This window comes from Mustelus asterias, chromosome 19 (assembly GCF_964213995.1).
Source record: "Mustelus asterias chromosome 19, sMusAst1.hap1.1, whole genome shotgun sequence".
Classification (NCBI taxonomy): domain Eukaryota; kingdom Metazoa; phylum Chordata; class Chondrichthyes; order Carcharhiniformes; family Triakidae; genus Mustelus; species Mustelus asterias.
Genome location: NC_135819.1, coordinates 45,521,813 through 45,547,801, shown reverse-complemented (window position 1 = coordinate 45,547,801; position 25,989 = coordinate 45,521,813). Strand labels below are relative to the sequence as shown.

At 42.9% G+C, this 25,989-nt stretch overlaps 1 protein-coding gene across 5 annotated transcripts in view; it reads left to right on the top strand.

Moving 5' to 3' along the window:
• The window catches only part of anks1b (ankyrin repeat and sterile alpha motif domain containing 1B), a 591,188-nt gene that overhangs the window by 491,872 nt on the left and 73,327 nt on the right, over window positions 1-25,989 (top strand). For all 5 annotated transcript variants that reach the window (XM_078235473.1, XM_078235472.1, XM_078235471.1 and 2 more), the window contains 2 exons: window positions 20,080-20,178; window positions 25,310-25,462. In XM_078235473.1, the coding sequence (XP_078091599.1) occupies window positions 20,080-20,178; window positions 25,310-25,462 (252 nt within the window). The remainder of the gene's footprint in view (window positions 1-20,079; window positions 20,179-25,309; window positions 25,463-25,989) is intronic.

Sequence of the window (25,989 nt, the reverse complement as noted above, 5' to 3'; positions counted from 1 at the left end):
AGGAGGACGTGGGAACATCTATTTCAGTCTCAAGAAGGAATAAATTCCTGGATGTAGCAGGAGGTGAATAATTGATTTTGGTAATTGGACAAGGTAAATAAATGGCTCTGTTTTTCAGACTGGAGGAAAGATAGACAGTGTTGGCCCTGAAGGTTCAGTGCAGACACCACTGCTACTTTTGATACGTAAATATTTTGGAATAGCAGAGTAAATTTTCAAAATTTGCCAATGACACCAAACAGGACATAGACCAGCAGAGGGGCAGATATATGGCAGATGGAATAATCAATACAATGAAATGTGAAGTAGTACATATTGGCAGGAGGGAAAGGGAGAGGCAGTATATGCATTTCATGACAAAGGTTTAAAAAAGGTACAGGGAGTGAGGGGTTCATGTACAGAACCAGACATTTTGAGAGAGCAGTTAACAAAGCATAGAGGAGCTTGGGTTTCATAAACAGAGGTAGTGTTTAAAAGCAGTGAAGTTATGCTGAACCTTTGTAAAGTTTTCATTAGACCACAACCAATGTTGCATCCAATGCTGGTCACCACACTTCAGGAAGGATATGAGGACCCTTGAGCTCGTGCGGAGGGGATTTACTGGAATGGTTCCAGGGGCAAGGCAATTTAGTGACAAGATTAGGTGGGGAAACTGGGTTTGTTCTCCTTGGAGCCAAGAAAATTTGATCGAGATGTAAAAGATTAGAACAGGTTTAGATAATGTTTTTCTGGTCTCCATTTATCTGATCTTATTGCATCTTCCTGGTTAGTTGGTTCATATCACTGCTGTGTGACTGAGTGCTCAGAAAGACTTGAGTTTGGATAATGAGAGCACTGGACTACAAAAGGATCCTCCAACCTGAGTTTAGTTCCTTCGCAATGCATGTCATGAAAAAAGAGAAAATAAGAGAAAGGCATGCATTTTGATAGCACTTTTCACAACCATAGGACATTCCAAAGCGCTTCATCACAAAGTCCTTTTAAACAAGAGTCCTGTGGCAAATGCAACAGCCAACTTTCTTCCAAAATCAGCCATGAGATAATGACCAGGTAATCTTTCTGTGATGTTGATTGAAGGGTAAATATTGACCGGGACACCAAGGATGACTCCCATGCTATTATTTGAGATAGTGGCGTGGGATCTTTGGCCCGGCTGAGAGGGCAGAAAGGGCCCCAGTTTAATATCTCATCCAAAAGGTGGCGCCAGTGACAGTGCAGCACTCCCTCACTGCTGCCCTCGGAGTGTCAGCTTTAATTTGTGTGCACAGGTTCTGGGGTAAGAATGGGATTCAGAGTCTTGTGATTCCAAGGTGAGAGTGCTGGCAACTGAGCTGCGGCTGACGCTTCACCGTTGCGCTATTCGGGAAGTGTACCGTACTTATTCATGTACACTTCAAAAGTGTAGAATGAGACCAAATTCTTGCACTAGTACTCAACTGTGCTGTAATAATCCAGAGACTTCCCTGCTGATCTACTCAGCCATTTAACTGCTCTATAAATTGCCTCATTGCAGTTCCGACTACACAACCAGTTGGCACCAGTCAACCCTGGTTACTTCTTTCTTCCTTTGTAATTGATATCTTTGTATTACCACATTCATTTGCAGTTATGTTTGTGATACTTCCGCTTATTCTATTTGGGAATGTCATCCCATATGCCACGCATTCCAGTCATGATTTGCTATAAAAAGCAGTTTGTAAGGTAAAGGACTAATTTTCCATGCAACGGAACAATAGTCCACGATGCCAGTGACATCTGAATTGTTGCTGCATTTTATTTTACAATACAACTCCCTGTGCCTAAAGAGCACAAGTGTTTGACATTTAAAATTGCCAGATGCACTTATTTCTCACAGAGGAAAAGCCTACCATCTCAGCTTTTACTCTTTAGTTGTGGGATTCTGTCGAAAATTTGACCCGGATGGCGATTGGAAAAATATCCTCATACCCTGGAAGCCATACTGAATACACGCACAAAACTAGGTGATGCAATGTTAATACAGTTCTTCAAGAAAATAGTTGAATTAATATCAGAATATGATCGCAGTGAACCATTTGACGCAGGAAACATTAGGTTCTGTCTCACTATTATTAACTATTCAAGGGCCGGAATTTTACTGGCACGCCCACCCCGATTCCAGGGGCAGGCGAGGCTCGGAGAACGGCATTCTCCATTGGCCTCGGGTGGGATCATACGAAACTTGGGCAGACGTGTTGGTAAAATTCTGCCCAAGGTGTTAATATTAGGCACTCTTCCTCGCTGTACCTTTGGTGCCCAATGGTGGCAATTTTTTCATAGAATAAATCATAGAATCCCTACAGTGCAGAAGAGATCATTTGGCCCATCGGGTCTAGACCAACTCTCTGACAGAGCATCTTATCCAGGCCCTATCCCCATAGCCCCACTTATTTACCCCACTAATTCCCCTAACCTATACATCTCGGGACACTGAGGGGCTAATTTAGCGTGGCCAATCCACATAACCTGCACATCTTTGGACACTAAGGGGCAGTTTACCATAGCCAATCCACCTAACCCACACATCTTTGGACTGTGGGAGGAAACCAGAACAACTGGAGAAAACACACGCAGACATGGGGAGAATGTGCAAACTCCACACAGACAGTCATCCAAGAATTGAACCCAGATCCCTGGTGCTGTGAGGCAGCAATGCTAACCACCGTGACACTGTGCCACTCTAAGATTAGGGTTATTGAGCTTTGTCATCTTGGAGATTCTCCAAGTGATTGGTCATTTGCTCCCTCAGGAGGAACATTGGTGCAGAGTCCACAGTCAGAAAAACTGTGAATATACAACATTTTCCTGATGAACCAGATGGCCTTTTCTCAGCTCAGTCCCTTGGTTTTGAAAGCACCAATCTTTCCTTCTGAGGGTGGTCCACTTCCTGCTTTCTTCAGTGCTTGACACTGGGTACTGGAAGCTTCACCATTAGCAAGAGATACATTACCAAAAAAATACAGAACTCAATTGTCAAATGCTCTCTCAAGAAAATGATTGCAGGACAATTTTATACTTTGAAAAAGCATGTTAGCTTTTATGCTAGTTCAGGAAGAATAAGAATTTTTATTGCCTCTGAAGGAAAATGTGAAAAAGCTACATTACAAAGTGATTTTTGTCACAAACAAAATAATGTGTGGTGCGAAAACCACCTCAGGAAATGTGGTGGTGAATAATCTATTAAAAGTTACTTTAATTTGATTGATTTTTTTTGAAAGGAACCGTAGTGAAGCAAAATGTTGCAGGTTCATATCCAGGTCACTCCCTTTCTTGTGTTTTTTACTTCATTATCCATCGTTGCCTTAGCAACAGTTCTTCTCAATAGTCAGAATTGAGCCTCTTCATTTTTAATCGGAAAATGAGGATGAAAATATATTTAACCTTACATTCTTGCTGAGGATTCATATAATTCAGGGACATGGTGAGGGAATTTGCGGCACAGAAAATCAGCAGTCTATCCGAGGGAATAAATGCCAATGTGGTTGTCACAGATGCATCTATCCATGCTGCTTTTGGGAGGAGTGACGACACACCATTCTTTAGGAAACAAAATTCCAGCTTTACATTGTGTGACTTGACCACTGGACCAAGTGAGGTAGATTAAGGACAGATTTGACAGCCCAAAGCTGGGCTTCACTGAGGTGCTAAGTTTTTTTTAAGTTTATTTATTAGTGTCACAAGTAGGCTTACCTTAACACCCAATGAAGTTACTGTGAAAATTCCTAGTCGCCAATTCCAGCGCCTGTTCGGGTACACTGAGGGAGAATTTGGCATGGCCAATGCACCTAACCCGCACATCTTTTGGACTGTGGGAGAAAACCGGAGCACCCGGTGGAAACCCACGCAGACCACGGGAAGAACGTGCAGACTCCGCACACACAGTGACCCAAGCCAGGAATCGAACCCAAGTCGCAGGCGCTGTGAGGCAGCAATGCTAACCACTGTGCCACTCTAAGGGCCCTATGGGTCAGCGACAGCAGAATTGCATTCCTCTGCAATCTGGAACCTTATCACAGAATCATAGAATCCATACAGTGCAGAAGGCGGCCATTCAGCCCATTGAGTCGGCACCGACCAGTCCCACCCAGGTCCTATTCCCATAACCCCTCATATTTGCCCTGCTAGTCTCCTGACACTAAGGGGCAATTTAGCATGGCCAATCAACTTAATCCACACATCTTTGAACCATATAGAACAGCATGCGTCTCACTCCTCCATCTTCATCAATCCAAATAGCCAAGCCTGGTTCAGTGAGGAGTGTAGAAGAGTATACCAGGAGCAGCACCAGGCATCAAATGTTGCTTTGCTGAAAGTGCAACACAGGACTACATGCATGTCAGACAGCAGAAACAGAGCTATGAAGTCAAAGCTCTGTTGTCTTGCTACATTCAGTTGTGAATTTTAATTGACCATTATGTAACCAATGGAGACTCTGTGAACATTTCCACCAAAGAACAACAAAGAACAGTACAGCACAGGAAACAGGCCCTTCGGCCCTCCAAGCCTGTGCCGCTCCTTGGTCCAACTAGACCAATCGTTTGTATCCCTCCATTCCCAGGCTGCTCATGTGACTATCCAGGTAAGTCTTAAACGATGTCAGCGTGCCTGCCTCCACCACCCTACTTGGCAGCGCATTCCAGGCCCCCACCACTCTCTGTGTAAAAAACGTCCCTCTGATGTCTGAGTTATACTTCGCCCCTCTCAGCTTGAGCCCGTGACCCCTCATGATCGTCACCTCCGACCTGGGAAAAAGCTTCCCACTGTTCACCCTATCTATACCCTTCATAATCTTGTACACCTCTATTAGATCTCCCCTCATTCTCCGTCTTTCCAAGGAGAACAACCCCAGTCTACCCAATCTCTCCTCATAGCTAAGACCCTCCATACCAGGCAACATCCTGGTAAACCTTCTCTGCACTCTCTCTAATGCCTTCACGTCCTTCTGGTAGTGCGGCGACCAGAACTGGACGCAGTACTCCAAATGTGGCCTAACCAGCGTTCTATACAGCTGCATCATCAGACTCCAGCTTTTACACTCTATACCCCGTCCTATAAAGGCAAGCATACCATATGCCTTCTTCACCACCTTCTCCACCTGTGTTGCCACCTTCAAGGATTTGTGGACTTGCACACCTAGGTCCCTCTGTGTTTCTATACTCCTGATGACTCTACCAATGATGGTAGAGCCCAGCACGCCCAGCACATGAGTGCGAAAGACAAGACTGAAGGTTTCATGGCTATTGTCAGCCAGACGTGCTGAGTGGATTCTCCTTCTTATCCCCCTCTTGAAATTGCCACATAGAATCAGTGAGTTCAGTTTGCTCCATGTGAGACCATGAAAGGGCTGAATGCACTGGATTCAGACAACACCCTGATTAAGCTCATTCTCCAGAACTATCCAATGCCCTGCACCAGTACTGCTACTCTCGGATCCAATCAACAATGCGGAAAATTGCCCCCAAGTATGCCCTGTCCGGAAAAAGCTGGACAAATCCAACCCAACCAATTACCATCGAATCAGCCTATTCACAATCATCAGCAAAGGAACAGAAGATGTCTTTGACAGTGTTATCAAACATCATTTAATTACCAATAACAGTCCAAAGATGTGCAGGTTAGGTGGCTTGGCCATGGTAAATTGCCTCTTAGTGTCAGGGGGATTAGCAGGGTTGCGGGGACATGGCCAGTGTGAAACTTGACCACTGACTCTTAGTTTGTGTTCTACCAGCACCTCCAGACCTAATTACAGCCTTGGTCCAAACATTGGGGCGGCACGGTAGCACAGTGGTTAGCACTGCTGCTTCATAGCTCCAGGGACCTGGGTTCGATTCCCGGCTTGGGTCAATGTCTGTGTGGAGTTTGCACATTCTCCTCGTGTCTGTGTGGGTTTCCTCCGGGTGCTCCGGTTTCCCCCCACAGTCCAAAGATGTGCGGGTTAGGTTGATTGGCCATGCTAAAATTGCCCCTTAGTGTCCTGAGATGCGTAGGTTAGAGGGATTAGCAGGTAAATATGTAGGGATGTGGGGGTAGGGCCTGGGTGGGTTTGTGGTCGGTGCAGACTCGATGGGCCAGATGGCCTCTTTCTGCACTGTAGAGATTCTATGGGCAAAAGAGCTGAATTCCAGAGATGCCCAGACTGTAACTGCCCTTGACATCAAGGCAGCAATCAACCCAATATAGCAGCAAGGATCCCTCGTAAAGCTGAAATCAATGATTTAAGGAGGAAAACTCTCCAGTGTCTGGAATCATCACACTTGAAAATGGTTTTGATGATTGGAGCTAATCATCTGAGTTCAATGGCAAAATAGTGGTAATTGTATATTGATTGAGTATTTAATTGTATTAAGTGGTGGTCATTACCTGAGATTCACTTGTGCTCCTATATATAGATGTATGCTTGTAATGTGTACATCTGTAAATAAATATTTTTAAGTGCGTATGGATTAGGCTGTGATTCTGTCTTTCACCACCTGACTATCTGGAATAGAACAAGCAGGAGTTCCTCAGGTCAGGATCCTAAATCCAACTATCTTCAGGTGTGTGATTTTCCCTCCATTATAAGGTCAGAAGTGAGAATATTTGCCGATAATTATATAGTGTTCAGTTCAATTTGGAATTCCTCAAATAATTAAGCAGTCAATGCTTGCATGCAACAATATCTGGACAACATCCATTAATGGGTTGTTAAGTGAGGCTGGCAATTAATACCTCACACAAGAGAGAGTCTAACTAGCTCCCCATAGCATTCATTGGCTTTCTCATCACCAGCAACATCCTGGAGTTGCCATTGACCAGATATTCAACTGCATGAGCTACCTAAATGCCATGGGTACTAGATCAGATCAGAAGTTGGCTATTCTGTAGTGAATGGCTCACCACCTGATTCCCCAAAGCCACGACACCACCTACAAGGCACAGGTCAGGATTGTGATGAAATGTGCTCTACTTGGCTTCAACAGAACAATACGTAGGTTAGACACTATCCAGGCCAAAACAGTCCATTTGATGGACAACCCATCGACCAGCCTGGAAAGTCACTTTCTCCAGCACTGGTGCACCATGGTCGCAGTGTCTGCATCTAAGGGATGCAGTGCAGCAACTCAACAAGGCTTCTTTGTCAACTCATTCCAAGTCCATGTCTTCCACCACATGGACAAGGGTAACAGATGCCTGGAAATACCATCATCTCCAAGTCCCACACCCCTGGACTTGGAAATATATCGCCTTTCTTTTAGTGTTGCTGCATCAAACACTGGAATTGTGGTGATATCTCCACCACACAGACTGCGACAGTTCAAGTATAAGGCTCATGCCACCTTTTCAAGGGCAACTAAAATGGGCAATAAATGCTGAACTCGCCAATGGCACCCATATCCCAAAATTGATTCTATTTGAAAATTAAAATTATTTGACTATATATCATTTTGAACATAAATCTTTAGTCAGTGACGCCCAGTTTTTGAAGAACCATAGAAACCTCAAGGCAAGGATACACTTCCCAAGAAATTATGCATACAAGAATTATATTTGTTCATCTTTTAAGACGTTGTTAACTGTAGTGGTACTTGTAATTTTGACATGATTACAAACATGGGGAAGTGTTCTGTAATCATGGGGAAATTATAGGAAATCTGTTGAGCAATTTGCAATGCTATAAAAGAGAGTGCCAATAATTATGCCTTAGACTTTTTGCTTTTGGTTCTTATAATCACTTGATTACGCTAAAATTTTGTTTAGCCCCATCCCATAAAAAAAATTCATGGCTTGGTATGTGAGCATCCACACAACAGAAGGGGAAGAGTCAAATAGTATAAAATCACCATCTGGTGAATGTACCATGAAGGATTAAAGTCAGTGGGCTCCACAAATCTTTGAAGAGTGAAACTGTTTCACAGTCTTAACAAGAATGAAATCCTGCAGCAGTCGGAATGGTGTCTGCCTTTAGAAATTCAGGAGCAAACTGAGAAATGCTTGAAGAAAATAATAACCCCAATTTTGTTTTATGTTTGGAACTAGCACAAATCTGGCATGGTCAAGAATTCTTTCACTGCTGATGCCATTGTGGCACAGTTGCCTGAAGGGTTCTATTTAAGTGACGTGTTAATTAGTACCTGAGCTGCTTTGTCCAATAAATTAGATTCTCCCCTCAACCCCAGTGAGTAAATAGGTCACTTCCTCACCCCTACCCTGTGTTGAGTGATTAAAGAGATTTTTCCTTCGCCCTTCCAATGTCCCAACTCAGTAAAGAAGCTACTCCATCTCCCTTCCTTCCTCATACCACCATACTGAGTGACTGAGAAGGTTAATCAATTTCCTTTCCCTATTCCCTCAGTAATAAGTAAAGAAGCTATTCCATTTCCCTTTCTTCTTCCCACCACCATACTGAGTGACTGAGAAGGTTAATCAATTTCCTTTCCTTATTCCCTCAGTAATAAGGGATATCTAATCAATGGCTTGGTAAGAAATATCATAATCCCATAAATTGTGGCCAATTCAGATAATGAACCAAGATATGTCATAGAATCATAGAATGCTACAGTGCAGAAGGAGTCAATTTGGCCCATGGAGTCTGCACCAATAGCAATCCCACCCAGGCCCTATCCCCATAACCCCATGCATTTACCCTTGCTGGTCCCCCCTGACACTAAGGGGCAATTTAGCATGGCCAATCCACCTAACTTGCACTTCTTTGGACTGTGGGAGGAAACCGGAGCATCCGGAGGAAACCCACGCAGACATGGGGAGAATGTGCAAATTCCACACGGCCACCCAAGCCAGAAATCGAACTCTGGTCCCTGGCGCTGTGAGACAGCAGTGCTAACCACTGTGCCACCTGGGATATATGCATCTCACTTTCTCTAACATTTTTAGTTTCAGGAATGATTGGTTTTGAAGTCATCGATTTGTACTCTTTGGTGTTTTGTGCCACTGAGGATATAACTTTATAAAGGTTCAAACTCTTAATGGACCTTCATTAGACCTAAAATGGTTATTTCCTCATCAGCCTTTTGATTAAAAAGAAAACAAGGAACAAACTTGGGAGGGAAGCATCAGCATGTTCAGCCATGCATCTGTAAAATAGCCCGCTTGTAGAAGAAACTGTCGACTCAATTACACCGCTAATCACAACATTTGGTGAGCTAACTGTTCAAAGTTTATATTTATTCCACAGCATGAGCATTAGGGACATTTGATTGAGTTTGCAGCAAATTGATGAGTAACTTTCTGTTGACTGACTCATTTGAACTTCCTGGAATGCTGGAGGTATCTCGAAAAGATCCTCATGTTTGTCTTTAGTGGTTCAGAATAAGAACATTCAGGCATTAATGTGTCAGGCTTAACCAACTCCTTACAAAATGTTCCTGTGGCAACCCTATATGTTATCAAGCTTGAATCATCGCTGGTAACCTATTCCACATATTTATCACCGTTTAACTGAACAGAATCTTGACATTACCGGCTTCTTTTGCCATCCCTATTTCAAAGCTATGATATATAATTCCAGCTCCAACACTAAAAGTAAACTGATTCCACATTCGCTAAGTCCCTCACTCTGCACATTATATCACACCTCAGTCTTGCAGAGAGAAACATCTCAGGGTAGCTCGCCTCTTCTGATAGTTCTGTCCTGGGGCCAATCTAGTATGCTTCATTTTACTGATGACAACATTTTAAAATGGGTCATTTGTAACTCTATATAGTACTCCAGAAGTAGTCTCACTGAGGCCAAATGCAATTACAGAATGATCTCTCTTAATGTGGTACCGTGGCACAGCAGTGAGCACTGCTGCCTCACAATGCCAGGGACCTGGGTTCGATTCCCGGCTTGTGTCAATGTCTGTGTGGAGTTTGCATGTTCTCCCTGTGGCTGTGTGGGTTTCCTCTGGGTGCTCCGGTTTCCTCTGGGTGCTCCGGTTTCCTCTGGGTGCTCCGGTTTCCTCCAGGTGCTCTGGTTTCCTCCCACAGTCTGAAAGATGTGCTGGTTAGGTGCATTGGCTATGCTAAATTCTCCCTCAGTGTACCCGAACAGGTGCCGGAGTGTGGTGACTAGGGGATTTTCACAGTAACATCATTGGAGTGTTAATGTTAGCTTACATGTGACAGTAATAAATAAACTTTAAACTTGTATGTTCCAGCCCATGTTATACTTCCCAACATTCTGTTTGTCCATATGTAGTTTGAAAAGCAATGATCACTAAAACACCAAAATAAAAACAGAAACTGCTGCAAGAGCTCACCAGGTCTGGCAGCATCTGTGGAGAGAGAAACAGAGTTAATGGGCCGGATTCTCCGTCCTCGTTCCCAAGCGGGATTCTCCGGTCCTGCTGCTGTGAATGGAGATCTGGCTGAAAGCCAAATTTTCCGTTCTCGCTGGCAGCGGGGCCTCAGAGAATTCTGGCCAATGCCTCGAGTCCAATATGACTCTTCTTCTGAACTTTTGAAGAAGAGTTACTGTGGAGTTCAAACGTTGGTGGAAATCCTCCATCCTCGCTCGTGGCTGGGATTCTCCGGTGCCCCCAGAGTGAGTGGAGTTTTGGCCAGAATGCCAAATTCTCCGTTCTCACTTGCAGCAGGGTGAGCAGGAAAGAAATGGGAGGATCCCGTCCATTTACTTAGCTTCTTTCTCTCTCCAGAAGCTGCCAGACTGGCTGAGTTTTTCCAGCATTTTCTGTTTTTGTTTTAGATCTTCTGCAGACATGACTCTTACAAATTGACATGATCCTGAAAGGGGTAATGAAATTTGATGTGGAATACTTTCAGGAAATACTTTTGAACTCGTGCATTGAATGACAGCTCTAATCAATTGTAAGAAGTCTCACAACACCAGGTTAAAGTCCAATAGGTTTATTTGGAATCATGAGCCTTCGGAGCACTGCTCCTTCATCAGGTGAGTGGAGGAGATGAAAGCACAGCTATATCCCTATAGTATGGCACCCAAAATATATTCCTATATCCCTATAGTGTGGCACCCAAAACTGTGTAGAATATCCCAGCTGAAGTCTAACTAGTATTGTATAACTTCAGCATTATCTTAAAGACCATAAGACATAGGAGCAGAATTAAGCCACTCGGCCCATTTATTATGCTCCACCATTCAATCATGGCTGATTATTTTTCTTATCCCCATTCTCCTGCCTTTTTCCCATTACCCCTGATCCCCTTAACAATAAAGAACCTATCTATTTCTGTCTTAAAGACACTCAATGACCTGGCCTCCACAGCCTCCTGCGGCAAAGAGTTCCACAGATTCACCACTCTCTGGCTGAAGAAATTCCTCCTCATCTCGGCTTTAAAGGATCGTCCCTTTAGCCTGAGGTTGATCCCTCAGGCAAAAAGGGAGAAAGTGAAGTAGAGAGGTGGAGAAGTGTAGAGAGGGAATTCTGGAGCTTGGGAAACTGAAGACAAGGCCATCATTGGTGGAGGAATTTGGAAAACGCAACAGGCCAGAATTAGAGAAACACAGACATCTCAGAGAGTTATGGGGTTGAAGAAGAAGTCGTGAATTTTAGTTTCTTGGAAGTAAGACTGACTACTAAAATCAATATTCTTGGTATTGATTCAACAGCTGCCCATCAATTGTCTTTTCTAATTATATCCAACCAGTGTGATTCTAAATCTGTCTCTTTCTTTTTGCTTGGTTGGATGTGTATCCCATGTGGATGGGCTCTGGATTTATTTGTGATATCTTGACATTTTCTTAAGGAGATATTGTTCCATTGGACCATAAGTAAAATAGTGTTATTCAATCATGTCCCAAATTGGGAATAATCTAGCTAGTGATAATTTGGTGGCTGCCTGTGTTAGAAGATAAAGGCAGAACGAAGCCCTTTCCAAAACAAATCACACACAGATTGTTATATCACGAAACGTTAAACACAAGCATCTGGATTGGCATGCTGCGTAGCTCCAAAGATTTCAAAAGTGTGAGAAGTTTATGATATCTGAATTATTGCACCTGTTAGTTCAATAGGAGATCAAACTGTAAAAGAATCATGCACAGAAGCAGAACAACGGGTAGGGTTTTCCAACCTCGCCTGGCATCGTCCAGTCCCACTGAAAGTCAATGGACTTCTGGCTAATCTGCCAAATCTCCCGCAGCGGGTCCCACCACGACGAGACTGGAAAATCAATGCCAATGATGTGCTTTGCAATTGGCAATGGCATCTCATGCTCGGTAGGTGTAAACCTTCCAATGTGGATAAATTGAGTTATGGTAATAGCGGGAAGAAATAAATTGCATTTATAATACAACATGCTGCAGGTACTGGAATCTGAAACAGAAACTGCTGGAACATCTCAGCAGGACGAACAGCATCTGTGGGGAGAGAATAGAGCCAATATTTTGAGTCTAGATGACCCTTCATCACAGCTCTGACGAAGGGTCATCTAGACTCAAAACATTGGCTCTATTCTCTCCCCATAGATGCTGTCAGACCTGCTGAGATTTTCCAGCATTTTCTGTTCTTGCATTTATAATGCACCTTTTACCAATGTATTTTGTGACCAATTGATTATTTTAATGGGTACTTGCTGGTGTGTTTTTTTTGGGAAATACTGCACTCACGTAGATTCCACAAATTATTCTGAGGTAAATGGCCAGTTAACAAGTTTTCTGATGGTATTTGCTAAGGGATAAATGTTGGCCATCTACCAGGAAATTTCCCCTACCGTTCTCCCCATAAATCGCAGGTTCCTTGATAGTCATCGGAACAGGCACACAGCATCTTAATTTAACATCTCATTGGAAAAACAACACTTCTAACAATGAAGAGTTCACCCTGTATTGCACTGAAACATCTAGTTAACGTTAATGCGTGAGTCACTACAGTAGAGATGGCCTTAACAGGCCTTAATCAGAGACAAGGGAACTGCCACTGTGCCGAGCTGATAGTAATTTTCATGTTGAAGCATTGATAGGGCCTGTGTGCTTCCTGTGCTTCCTCTGAAACTACCATCAAAGACTTATTAGCACTTAGGGGAGGCGATGGCCTAGTGGTATTATCGCTGGACTATTAATCCAGAAACTCAGCTAATGTTCTGGGGACCCGGATTCCAGTCCCATCACGGCAGATGGTGGAATTTGAATTCAATAAAAAAAATCTGGAATTAAGAATCTACTGATGACCATGAAACCATTGTCAATTGTCGGAAAGACCCATCTGGTTCATTAATGTCAACCTTACCTGGCCTGGCCTGCATGTGACTCCAGAACCACAGCAATGTGGTTGACCCTCATCTGCCCTCCAAGGGCAACTATGGATGGGCAATAAATGCTGGCCAGCCAGCGACACCCATGTCCCACGAATGAAGAAAAAAAAACTTCCTGATATCTAAAACTCCAGATAATAATTAGTTGACAGTTAATCTGTGTTATGGCAGTTACTTTATAACTGTGGAAACCCACAACTGAGGATCTTTATGGAAGTGGATGCACAGTGGAATTTCACTGTTCAGATACTCTCTGGTGAAGTATCCTGTATACATCTAGCGGAATTCTGGAATGGTGTTATTATCTTCATGTATCAAATGCTAATATTTTCGCTTCACACCAATTCTGCATATGAAGACAGTGGCACAAGACAGGATTGTTAAGAGCTATGTGCCAGGATTCTCCCCAAAAAATCTAAGTGACCAGCGTGCAGGAAAATGGGAATATTTCCGGTCCATCTTTTGGGCGTACTTAAGCAGAGCAAATCTCCGACACTCTGAGCATTGTAGAGTGCCTCAGTGTGATTCACACTGGTAATTAGGAGGTGAGGTCTATTCCCACCCAAGAGACCAGTAGCATAGCGCTGAGTGGGCCACTGCGCATGCACTGATCTGTCAGGAGATCAGCGCATGCACAATGGCCCCCCCCCATTGCCGGTCTCTCCCGATCACCAGCCTTCCCGATCGCTGACCATCCCCGCAATACCCCCCCATTGCTGGCCTCCTGAACCCCCACCCCCCCAATCGCTGACCTCCTGGACCTCCCCGGGCCAGTCCCTATGCCCCCCCCAAACCGCTGGCCTGCGCTGATCAGCTCCTGATTCCTCCCCTCCCCCCCACCCCGATGGCCAGCTGTTAAAGAGGTTTTCCGATGAGGTGGCAAATATACTCAGGAAACCAATGTCACAATATAGAGGTAAAACTTTATTACAAACTAGTGATCAATGGGAGAGATTATTGACGATGGTCTCCAATGCAGAATACCAAGACCCCTCAAATAAGCTCTCTTGTTATCTGTAAAAGTCAAGACAGTTATACATTTTCTTAGTCTAACTCTCTGCCTTACATTAGTATAAAAGTAATTTCATTTAGTGTCAATACATCAATGTAACTTCCTGTCAGACAATCCAGCCAATTGCTCAGTACTTTCCAGCATAATGGTTTCTTATTTGTCTGTTACTAACTGGATGTTATTCCCACCCTAGTCTGATTATTTCCCTGTTGCCTGGATATGGCAGCCATTACCAAAATGGCCAACGTGGAGTTTTCCCACCGGCTTACTGCCAAGATTGACTAGACATCTTCTCCTTGTGTCCGAGGTTATGTCTAATCTGTGTCTGGGCTGAAAGCCAACTATTCGTTCAAGCTTCAAAATGTGTTCCCTTGTAATCTCCCAGATATAGCCATATTAGCTAGGGTTCCCAGGACTATGGTCAAATTATTCAATTTTCCCATTATGCTCTTTGCCTTGCATTGACTGAAAATGTTCAGTGACAGTAAAATACTTGAAAGGCATTTAAAATATCAACTTATATGTCTTAAAATCATGGTTACTTGCTTTAAATCTCTTACTGCGTTAATATGTGGGTAAGTCATTCCTCTACCTACTGTTCACTTCGTTGGTGTCTGTATTCTGTCCAAACTAAGAGAAATCTAAAAATAATCGCTTTCACCAGCCCTGATTCCTCCTCTGTCCCTCTCCCACCGATGCAGAGTGGCAGCGGCCCCCCCACCCCCCAACCACCCTCCAATAGGCCCTGCCCTCAGTAGGCCCCACACCCTCTGGCACTGCCTGGTGCCCGGTGGGCAGTGCCAGGTTGCCCAGTGGGTAGTGTCAGTTTGTTCTTTGGGCGGTGCCAGGCAAGCACTGCCCAAGGGGCACCCTCCTGCCCCTGACCTCAAAAGGCGGGGGGGGGGGCTTAATGGCCTATGTTCCCTGCAGTGGGGTTAGGGCGCCTGTTCGTCGTTAGTGGGGAGCAGTCGTAAATGCTACTGGAGGGAACCATTTCCGGTGCAGGGAGGAGACGCTAGCGGGCCTGGAGAATACCGCCCTGGGCCTGTTAATCATATTGAAATGCTCATTTCAATATGATAATCAGCTCCACGCCAATTTCCAGCATGTAGCTGATTACTACAAAAAACCTGCCTGCATAATGCCTGTCACAAACCTTTCTACGCGCCCCCTGCTGGTGACTCCAGGCCATGATGTTTTTAAGGTATATTATAAGTATGGAAGTGGATATGACTATTTAGCACTCTGAACCCACTCCTTTCACCACACCCTATTCCCTGTACATTTCCAATTAAAGTTATACACTGAAGGAATTATGAACATTTCAATAACAGGAGATTATGAAAAAAATTCTTCCTGACTTCTAATGCTCACCCAAGGTAAATTCAAAATATCAATCTAATATAACAGTCAATCAGAGAATCCCTACAGTGCAGAAGAGGCCATTCGGCCCATCTGCACCAACACTCTGACAGAGTATTTTACCCAGGTCCTCTCCTCCGCACTATCGCCATAACCCCCCTGCATTTCCCAGGCCTAATCTATCTGATCAACACACCTTAGGACACTGAAAGGCAATTTAGGATGTCCAGTGTACCCGCACATCTTTGTGGAGTGCAGGAGGGAACAGGAGTGCCCAGAAGAAATCCCCACAGATACTGGGAGAACGTGCAAACTCCATACAGACAGTCACCCAAGGCCGGAATTGAACCCGGGTCCCTGGTGCTGTGAGACAGCAGTGCTAACCACTGTGCTGCCAATGGAGAATAAGTATTCACCTTGGGTAATTGTGTAAGATGGGTGATAACGAATCCTCAATATTTTAAGCATATTGAGTTTGTATAACAATATTAAAATATAAATGCCCACTTTCTTCTTCATTTGACTTCAATGGAAAGCCAACAGACTGCCAATTTGCTGTCACCCATTTTGCACTCCCCCCAGACACAAATGTTATTCTTCAACAATACTGAGTTGAAGATGATATTGTTTACATTTGATATGGCTGAAAAAAATGACAGCAAAACAACAGCCACCCACCATATGGATCATGAAAATCCAACTACTCTTATCAGACCCAAGGTATAATATGACTGTTCTAATCAATAATCTATGTCGCTTTAAAGCCACGCTTCATCCAGTGGTATATAGTGAGTGGATGATCAGGTCATGTCAACTATGTCCCAGTTGGTGGCACTCTTGCCTCTGAGTTCAAGTTTCACTGCAGAACTTGAGCACAAAGTTCTGGGCTGACACTCCAGCAGTGTCCTGAGAGAGTGCTGAGGGAGTAATAAGTCCTCGGAGGCAGAAGTCCCTTCACCAAAATCCCTTTATTTACAAGTCTGACAGCAGCATACAGAGTGCTTTCAGTTAGCAGTCTACACTCGGAGTCCCAGAGGAACTGACACGCCTGGTTAAGTACAAAGCAAGAGGCTCCCTGACTGGCCCATCAATTTGGCTCCTAATCAGGGAGTTGATATTCTAACAGGCCCACCTCAATTGCCTGATTGAAGTCATTACAATTCTCAGAACCGCTCACTGTCAGACGAGGCATTTAACTGCGGGTCCTGTCTGCTCTCAGGTGTGTGTAAAAATTTCCGTGGCGCTATTACAAAGAAGAGCAGGGGGGAGGGGGGGCATTTACCCTGATCCAGACTCATATTTATCCCTCTATCAACATCATTAAAAAAAAGGACAAACAGACAGATTATCTGATCCTTACCACATTGCTGTTGGCAGCATTTGTTGTGTCCAAATTGCCCGCTGCATTTCCTACTTTACTAAACAAGTGACTAAAGTTCAAACATAACTTCATTAGCTGTAAAGCACTTTGAGAACATCCTGATGCAGTGAAAGTTGCGATATAAATGCAAGTCTGTCTTTCTTCATTTGATCATTAAATATAAATCACATTTATCTTCCTATTTTTCTTTTAATATTATGGAGGTTTTAAATTTCAATATTGTCGCACAAAATCAGCATCCTTGGATTATTCAGGACTATCTTGCAGATACTGGTTGAAGCATTGGAAAACGTGTTGCGTTGTATCCTCATTAGATCACTCGCATTGGTGGAAAGCAAACGCTTCCTAATGAGGATACACATTTTCTAATGCTTCAACCAGTATCTGTCTTTCTTTTCTCTCCCTGAATCTTCCTGAAATCTGCACCTTCATGAAATCTGTGAATGGAATCTCTTTTCACTGTCCATTGTACTTGTCTGCAGTCAGGGCTTTTGCTGTGGTCCAATATAGCTGTTGGACTTCAATCTCGGTTATTCCATTTGTCCATGATCAGAGAGCCATGGTCACAATGCAACCAGGATATCCTTAACACCTAAATAGCCCATCATTAATTTTCCCCTACATAATCATAGAATCCTACAGTGCAGAAGGAGGCCATTCAGCCCATCGGGTTTGCACTGACCACGATCCCATCCAGGCCTTATCCCCATTACCCCATGCATTTATCCTGGCTAGTACCCCTTGACACTAAGGGGCAATTTAGCATGGCCAATCCACCAAACCCACACATCTTTGGACTGTGGGAGAAAATCAGACACCCACAGGAAACTGATGCAGACGCTGGAGAACGTGTAAATTCCTACACAGACCCAGTGACCCAAACCGGGAATTGAACACAGGTCCCTGGCACTGCGAGGCAGCAGTGCTAACCACTGTGCCATCATTTGCTGCAATTAATAACTCATACACTCATTCAGTTATAGCTCCAAAGTCCATTGATCTATACTTTCCAAAACATTTCCTTTGATTACAACTGCTAACATAATTTGGACATCTGTCCCTAGTTTCCTTCTCCGATGTATATGATATCAGTTCACACCATGGATCTACGTCACAGCATGACTTCAATTTATCTCAAGCTGCACAGACCATATTTCACCTCACATCTAAAATTAACCCTTCTTCCAGGAGTTTGCACAAAAATTCATTCACAATACACACAGTATAAAAATACAAGCAGTATCAAAAGATTCACATTTCTTACAGTAATCTGTGCATATTTGTAGAAATGATACAAAGGAATGAAAATAGATAGAACTATAGAAAGATTCTGGCCCAGAAACAGGCCATTCAGCCCATCGTCTCTGTGCAGCCATAAAAGAGAAAGCACTTAAGGTGCAGATCCAAGGAGCTTTTTAAATGAATTGAGTGTTTCAGCCTCAACCACTAAAGTTGGCAGCGAATTCAAGATGCCCACCACACTTTGGGCGAAAACACTTTTCCTCAGGTCCCCTCTACTCCTACCAATCGCCTTAAATCAATGCCCCCAGAAAGTGACCTCTCAGCAAAAGGAGACACAAACTCAATTTACAAAATAATGGTTGGAATGCGAGTCTTTACAGGTAATCTAAGGAAACTTAGGTGACTAAGGAAAATAACCCCAGTCTATCCAAACTCTCCTCAGAGCTGCACTTTTCAAGCTCTGTCAACATTATTCTAAATCTCCTCTGCACTCTTGCCAGAGGAATTATCTCCTTCCTGTAATGTGGTGACCAAAACTGTATGCAAAGTTCCAGCTGTGGTCTAACCAGCATTTTATAGAGTTTCAGCATTACATCCCTGCTTTTGTATTCAATACTTTGTCCAATAAAAGAAAGCATTCCATATGCTTTTTTTAAAACCACCTTATCCACCTGAACCTGTGGACCTACACTCCAAGGTCTCTCACTGCTTCAATCCCTCTCAATATCCTCCCACTTAATGAATATTCCCTTGCTTTGTTTGTCCTCCCCAAATGCATTATCTCACACTTTTCCAGATTGAATTTCATCTGCGATTCTTCTGTCCACTCAACTAAACCACTGATAGAATTCTGGAGGCAACAGCAATCCTCTTCACTACCAACTACATGACCAATGTTGTCATCTGCAAATTTCCCAATCATGTCTCCCAAATTTAAGTGTAAATCATTAATATATACAACAAAGAGCAAGGGCGCCAACAGTAAGCCCTGTGGAACGCCAATGCAAATCACTTTCCAATCGCAAAAATTCCATCGACCATTACTCTGTTTCCTGTCACTGAGCCAATTTTGGATCCAACTTCCCCTGTATCCCATAGGCTTTTATTTTTCTAGCCAGTCTGCCATGAGGGATCTTGTCAAATGCCCCACTAAAATCCAAGTAGACAACATCCACTACACTACCCTCATCAATCCTCCTTACTACTTCCTCAAAAAACTTGATTAAATTAATAAGAAACAATCTGCCCAAACAAAACCATGTTGACTTTCGCTGACCAATTTGTGCCTTTCTAAGTGATGATTTATCCTGCCTGTGGTATTCACTTTCTTTACAATAAATAGCCAAATATTAGCATTTAATTTCTGGAAAAAAAATTCAAGGCCCCTTCCAGGGCAGAGATTGGATCTGAATAAAAGAAACCTATGTTAACAGAATGGCACAACAGCTGAACCACTGCCTGGTTGTGTCATGCTGTGTACTATTGACCACAGTTGTAAACTTTGAAGAACTGACTGTTTCAGGGTAAGAGAAAGTGTCTTCTTTTCTTTACATAGAATCAATAAGGTCTGTGGAAAGCCAGTTTGCTACTTCTGCTTCCTTTATTTTCTTTACAATAGGCTTCATTCTTTTATCTCCAACCCTATTGATGTCTAAGCAAGTTAACTTCAAAGAACTTCCAGCAAGCGCAGAGATATTTCATGGCACGTGTAACTATTTGATGGCCACAGTTTACCTACTGCTTACTATAGAACGTGGCTCCTCTGTAAACAGTGAAGATGTTCATCGGGTTATTGAAATCACGTTTGGATTGTGGGAATTACATAATGTTTCTCTTTTTTTGTCTCCCTTTCTAGGGAAGCAATGTCGTGGAAGACCAGGATTTATTGGAAATCGGCACCCTTAACTCTTCACATAGACAGCGAATCCTCCAGGCAGTTCGCGGCCTACCTCGGGTAAGTTGTGCTATGATGTCCATAAGAGGAACATTTCCTGCCGTTATGTTAAATCATGTGGAGAACTAACCCAGCTAGGAAATATCCAATTAATTTGAGTTTCGTGCACTCATGTTCATTATGCAGCCTGTGTGAAATCTCCCATGTCTGTGACCTTGACCAGGTAGAACATGTATAAGCATTTTTACTCTATTTCATTCACTGGGAAACTACCTTTCACATTACACCGACTCCTGTAACAAGCACAGTGAGAAATTATTCATGGTCTGTGCTCAGTTATCCCATCACTTCTTTGTGGAATTACAAACTACTAGATTAGGCATTACGAGTTTATTCTGCCTTTTATAGTTTCATTTGAGTAAGGGCACAATTGATAATTCATTGCTCTAATGCGCTCTTTTAAAAATGTATGTGCTATATATAAATATCAGAACTCTGTATGACTTGAATCAATCCATTTATCAATGATTCAGTTCAATTTGAGATGCAAATCGATCTAAATGCAATTGTGATATATAATTTGGAGACATTTAATATCCTTTGTCAAGAGGAATATATTTCTAATTTATTAACGGGAGGTGAAGCAGTTGTATAAGAATTTATTCTGTATATCATTAGCAATCCTTAAATGCGAATGACCTGTATCTAGTGATGAGGTTTTATGAAATAGTCTAAAACCAAAATAATTACAATAGTGTTAATGACCACCTTAGATCAAATAACTGGTTTAAAGATCTTGAAACAAGTTTTAACTTGTTGACTAATGGTGACGTTGATTAAATTATGACAAGGAAATGAGCTATCAAAATAAATTTAGGATAGGCTCCCAATTTAGAATCATTGAATCCCTAGAGTACAGAAGGAGGCCATTCGGCCCATCAAGCCTGCACTGACAACAATCCCACCCAGGCCCTATCCCTGTAACCCCAAGTATTTACCCTGCTTGTCCCCCTGATCAATTTAGAATGGCCAATTAACGTAACCCACACATCTCTGGAGTTTGGGAGGAAACCGGAGCACCCAGAGGAAAACCACGCAGACACGGGGAGGAAGTGCAAACTCCACATGGACAGTCACCCAAGGCTGGAATTGAACTGGCACTGTGAGGCAACAGTGCTAACCACTGTGCCACCATGCTGCAATAATGTCTATTCTGTTTCATTGAGTAATATTTACACATCTCAGACCATTTTCCTTATGACAATGAAAGAATGAAAGTGCCAACCTTTTTACACAATCGTAGAATGGTTACAGTATAGAAGATGGCCATTCAACCTATCATATCCATTTTAGCTCTCTGCTAATCTCAGACACCCACTATTTCCCCATAATTTTAGTTTGTTTAAATTGTACTCTGAACTTTTATTTAATAGACACTAGATTGATCCAACTTAAATATTGGACTTGCCACTTGTATGATGCAAATGGTCAATTTCTACACTTTCAGTACTTGATTGGATAAAGGGTTAGAGCGGGATTCTCTGATCTCGTCCATACCTGGCCCAATGCCTGCCAGAATGGAGGATTAGGCGCTCAGCTAAAACTTCATTCACTGCAGCGGCACTGGAGAATCCCAGCCGCAGACCCGGTCGGAGGATTCCGGCGTGAGTCTTTAAAGTCGGATGTTAGCCAATCAAAAGCACTTGTTTTCTGATTGTCCCCTCTCCAGATTGGATAATAACAGAGGTAGGTGAGAAAAGATGGGGGAAGGAGGGGAAAACAAAATTTGGAGAAAAAATTGAATAAAAAATAGCAGTGTTTAATAATTTGAAATATTATTTTAAGTGTTTAATTGTAATGTCAGATTGATAATGCAGTATTAGAATCGTAGAAGCATGCAGTGCAGAAGAGGCCCTTCAGCCCATCGAGTCAGCACTGACAGGCAAGAAATACCTTATCTCCCACCTAATCCCATTCACCAGCACTTGGCCTGTACCCTTGAATGTTATGTCGTGCCAAGTCCTCTAACTGCTTTTAAACTACTCCTGAGTGTTAGTATGTGTGTGCGATAGGCACGCACATGTTGGTATTTGAGACACTTATCACAATTTGTAAGCTATGATGTGGAGATGCCGGTGTTGGACTGGGGTGGGCACAGTGAGAAGTCTCACAACACCAGGTTAAAGTCCAACAGGTTTATTTGGTATCACGAGCTTTCGGAGCGCTGCTCCTCACTCACCTGATGAAGCAGCAGCGCTCCGTAAGCTCGTGATACCAAATAAACCTGTTGGACTTTAACCTGGTGTTGTGAGACTTGTTACCATAATTTGTAATGGGGAAGAAACATTTGAAGTGCACTGCCTAGGAGGTAGTCCATCATTCCAACACTTTTCTGGCATTTTAAAGGTTAATATGTTTCACAAAATAAATCTAACACAGCAATCGGTCACTGTTACAGTAATATTTGTGTAAAGAACTAGTAATTAGCAGATGATTCCCCAACCGCAACTACTAGGTTTGATGTATCTTCTGATAAAACAGTGGTGACATTTGATTCTGAATAGAACATGAACTCATCAGCTCATATTTTTCATTTACATTTATGAGACACCCGAAAACATCTTGCAAGTTCCCTGTATTATTCTTCCAAGTTTGCACAATGTGTGATGGTTGCAAGGAAAACAAACTATTTTAAAATGGTTTCCTTCTCTGTTTTCACTTTTCAGAAATTCAATGAACTGTTTCAGAGATACTCAAGATTGTTGTTTAACCAAAAGTGTTTCCATTTGTCAGATCGGGTGCTGGTTCTTTTTGATAAGCATCAACAAAACCATAAGGCGAGATTTTCCGGCTGCGCTCGCCCCGCCCACTATGATTCTCATGGCGGGCGGGATGGGAAAATTCCGCCCATAGAATCATTACAGTGTGGAAGGAGGCCATTTGGCACATTGATTCTGCACTGACTCTCCAAAAGAGCACCTTATGCAAGCCCATTCCCCCACCCTCTCCCCCCAACCCCATGTATTTACTATGGCTAATCCACCTAACCTACACAACTTTGGACACTAAGGAGCAATTTAGCATGGCCAGTCAACCTGACCTGCACATATTTGGACTGTGGTAGGAAACTGGAGCACCTGGAGGAAACCCACCCAGACACAGGGAGAACATGCAAACTCCACACAGTCACCCAAAGCCAGAATCAAACCCAGGTCCCTGATGCTGTAAGGCAGTAGTGCTAACCACTGTGCCACCGTGCTGTCCCAATGGATTCTTGCTACCTGCAAGAGCTTAGACCGGACAGAAAAGATTACTTAATTGAACTTAGAAAATTAGCATAGAATCCCTACAGTGCAGAAGGAAACCATTTGGCCCATTGAGTCTGCACCGAATCTCTGACAGAGTATTTTACCCAGGCCCTCTTCCCATGCCCTCTCCCTGTAACCCCACATATTTAACATGGCTAATCCAACTAATCTACACATTTTTGGACATATTCTTCTGAATCAGGAACATTCTATTTACCATTTTCAAATTGTATAAAAAGGGGCTGGCGTCATCTGAGGCTGGAAATTAGAGCTCATTTTATAACATGCATGATACACAAGTTAAAATATGAGGAGGAGTAGGCCAATTGGACTCTTAAGCTTGCTCTGCCATTCATTAAGATCATGATTGAACTTCTACATCAACTCAAATTCCTTTCCCATCCCCATATCCCCTGATTCCCTCATCAATCTTAAATCTCAGTCTTGAATATATTCAAAGAGTAAATATTTGCAGTCTTCTGGGTATAAGGAATTCTGAAGAATTTCAACTCCGAATGAAGAATTTTTCTCCTCATCCCAGTGCTAAATGTCTGAGCTGTAGTTCTAAACTCTCCAACCAGGGGAAATGGCCTCTTGGCTTTTTATACACCTCAGTTCTTCAAAACTCCAGAGGTTATAGGCTCTCTCATCCCAGGAATAAATCCAGTGAGCTATCGGTTTGCGATTATGATTCATTAAGGTTTCTGTGCATTTAAACACTCCCCAGAGGATTTGCATTTTATTGACAATCATTTCCTCAGTAATAATACTGGCTGAATCGTATATGTACAAAGAACAAAGAAAATTACAGCACAGGAACAGGCCCTTCCGCCCTCCAAGCCTGCACCGACCATACTGCCCGACTTAACTAAAACCCCCTACCCCTCCGGGGACCATATCCCTCTATTCCCATCCTATTCATGTATTTGTCAAGATGCCCCTTAAAAGTCACTATCATATCCGCTTCCACTGCCTCCCCCGGCAACGAGTTCCAGGCACCCACCACCCTCTGTGTAAAAGATCTGCCTCGTACATCTCCTTTAAACCTTGCCCCTCGCACCTTAAACCTGTGCCCCCTAGTAATTGACTCTTCCACCCTGGGAAAAAGCTTCTGACTATCCACTCTGTCCATGCCTCTCATAATCTTGTAGATTTCTATCAGATCGCCCCTCAATCTCCGTCATTCCAGTGAGAACAAACCAAGTTTCTCCAACCTCTCCTCATAGCTAATGCCCTCCATACCAGGCAACATCCTGGTAAATCTTTTCTGTACCCTCTCCAAAGCCTCCACATCCTTCTGGTAGTGTGGCGACCAGAATTGAACACTGTATTTCCAGGTGCAGCCTAACTAAGGTTCTATAAAGCTGCAACATGACTTGCTAATTTTTAAACTCAATGCCCCGGCCGTTGAAGGCAAGCATATTGTATGCCTTCTTCACTACCTTCTGTATGTGGAAACTGTTCTAAAACCCAACTGCACTGGACGGATACAGCACCGTCAGACTTTCAAATCTATCAGCTGCGCTCAATGCAAAATATTTGTACAAAATGATTAATTCTGTCACAATGTTTAATAGGAATTTTAATATGTTCTGTGACGCTGTAATAACTGCATGATTAGCTGCCATGTCTGGATATAACAAATGTTATTTAGTGGAAAATCATAAGCTATAATAAGTGACATTATTAGGATGTAAATATTCTGCAGGGGTCCACCAAGCAGCTGTAATCTTTACATGCTGGTTTTTCTAATCTTTTGGAATATATCAGATACGACAACTCGTGTTTAGGGCAGGGTCCCATCATGAGGTGCAAGATAAAAATAACAAGCTCTCCGCGTGTAATTTTAAGCATCTTTTGCATATGTTTTTTTTTCATTTCAGGTTAAAGTTATCGGATATGATACCAACAGTCCAACGTCTGTGGCAGACTGGTTAGATTCTTTAGAGTTGAATGATTACATCAAGACCTTTCTGGCAAACGGTTATACATCAATGGATCTCGTGAAAAAGCTGTGGGAAATTGAACTCATTAATGTAAGTTCATGATTCATGTGATGCCTTGAAAATAAACTATAAGTGTTGAAGAGATTTAAATTCTGAAGGGTTGTGCCACAACAGAACCTTGTGGCTTCCTGTGGAAATGGAAAGGAGATAGCAAAGTAAGCCTGTATAAATCGCTTATCTTCAATGCACCTTATCTCAAAGCAGTGTCAACCTTGGTTGCTATTATGCTTGAATTAGATGAACTCACCAATTTTTACTGCTGCATGTGTGCCATCACTCAGTGGTTATTTAGGATCCTTTATTTTTTTGGAACTTGCTGAGGTTTCTACTGAGAAATTATTAACTAACTAAAAATTGCCTCTCATGATGCGAAACCGCTGTGTATTTGCCTTTGGCACTTCTTATGTCGTTAAGTTGCATGTTGTGTCTGTGTCTTGTTCTTGAGTTTGGACACTAAATGAGGCTCCCTCAGCGTACTTGGAAACCTGACTTCAATTTAAGCCAGTGTCATGGACAACACAAGTTCGTACATGGGGAAATGGTATTGTTGGCTCATG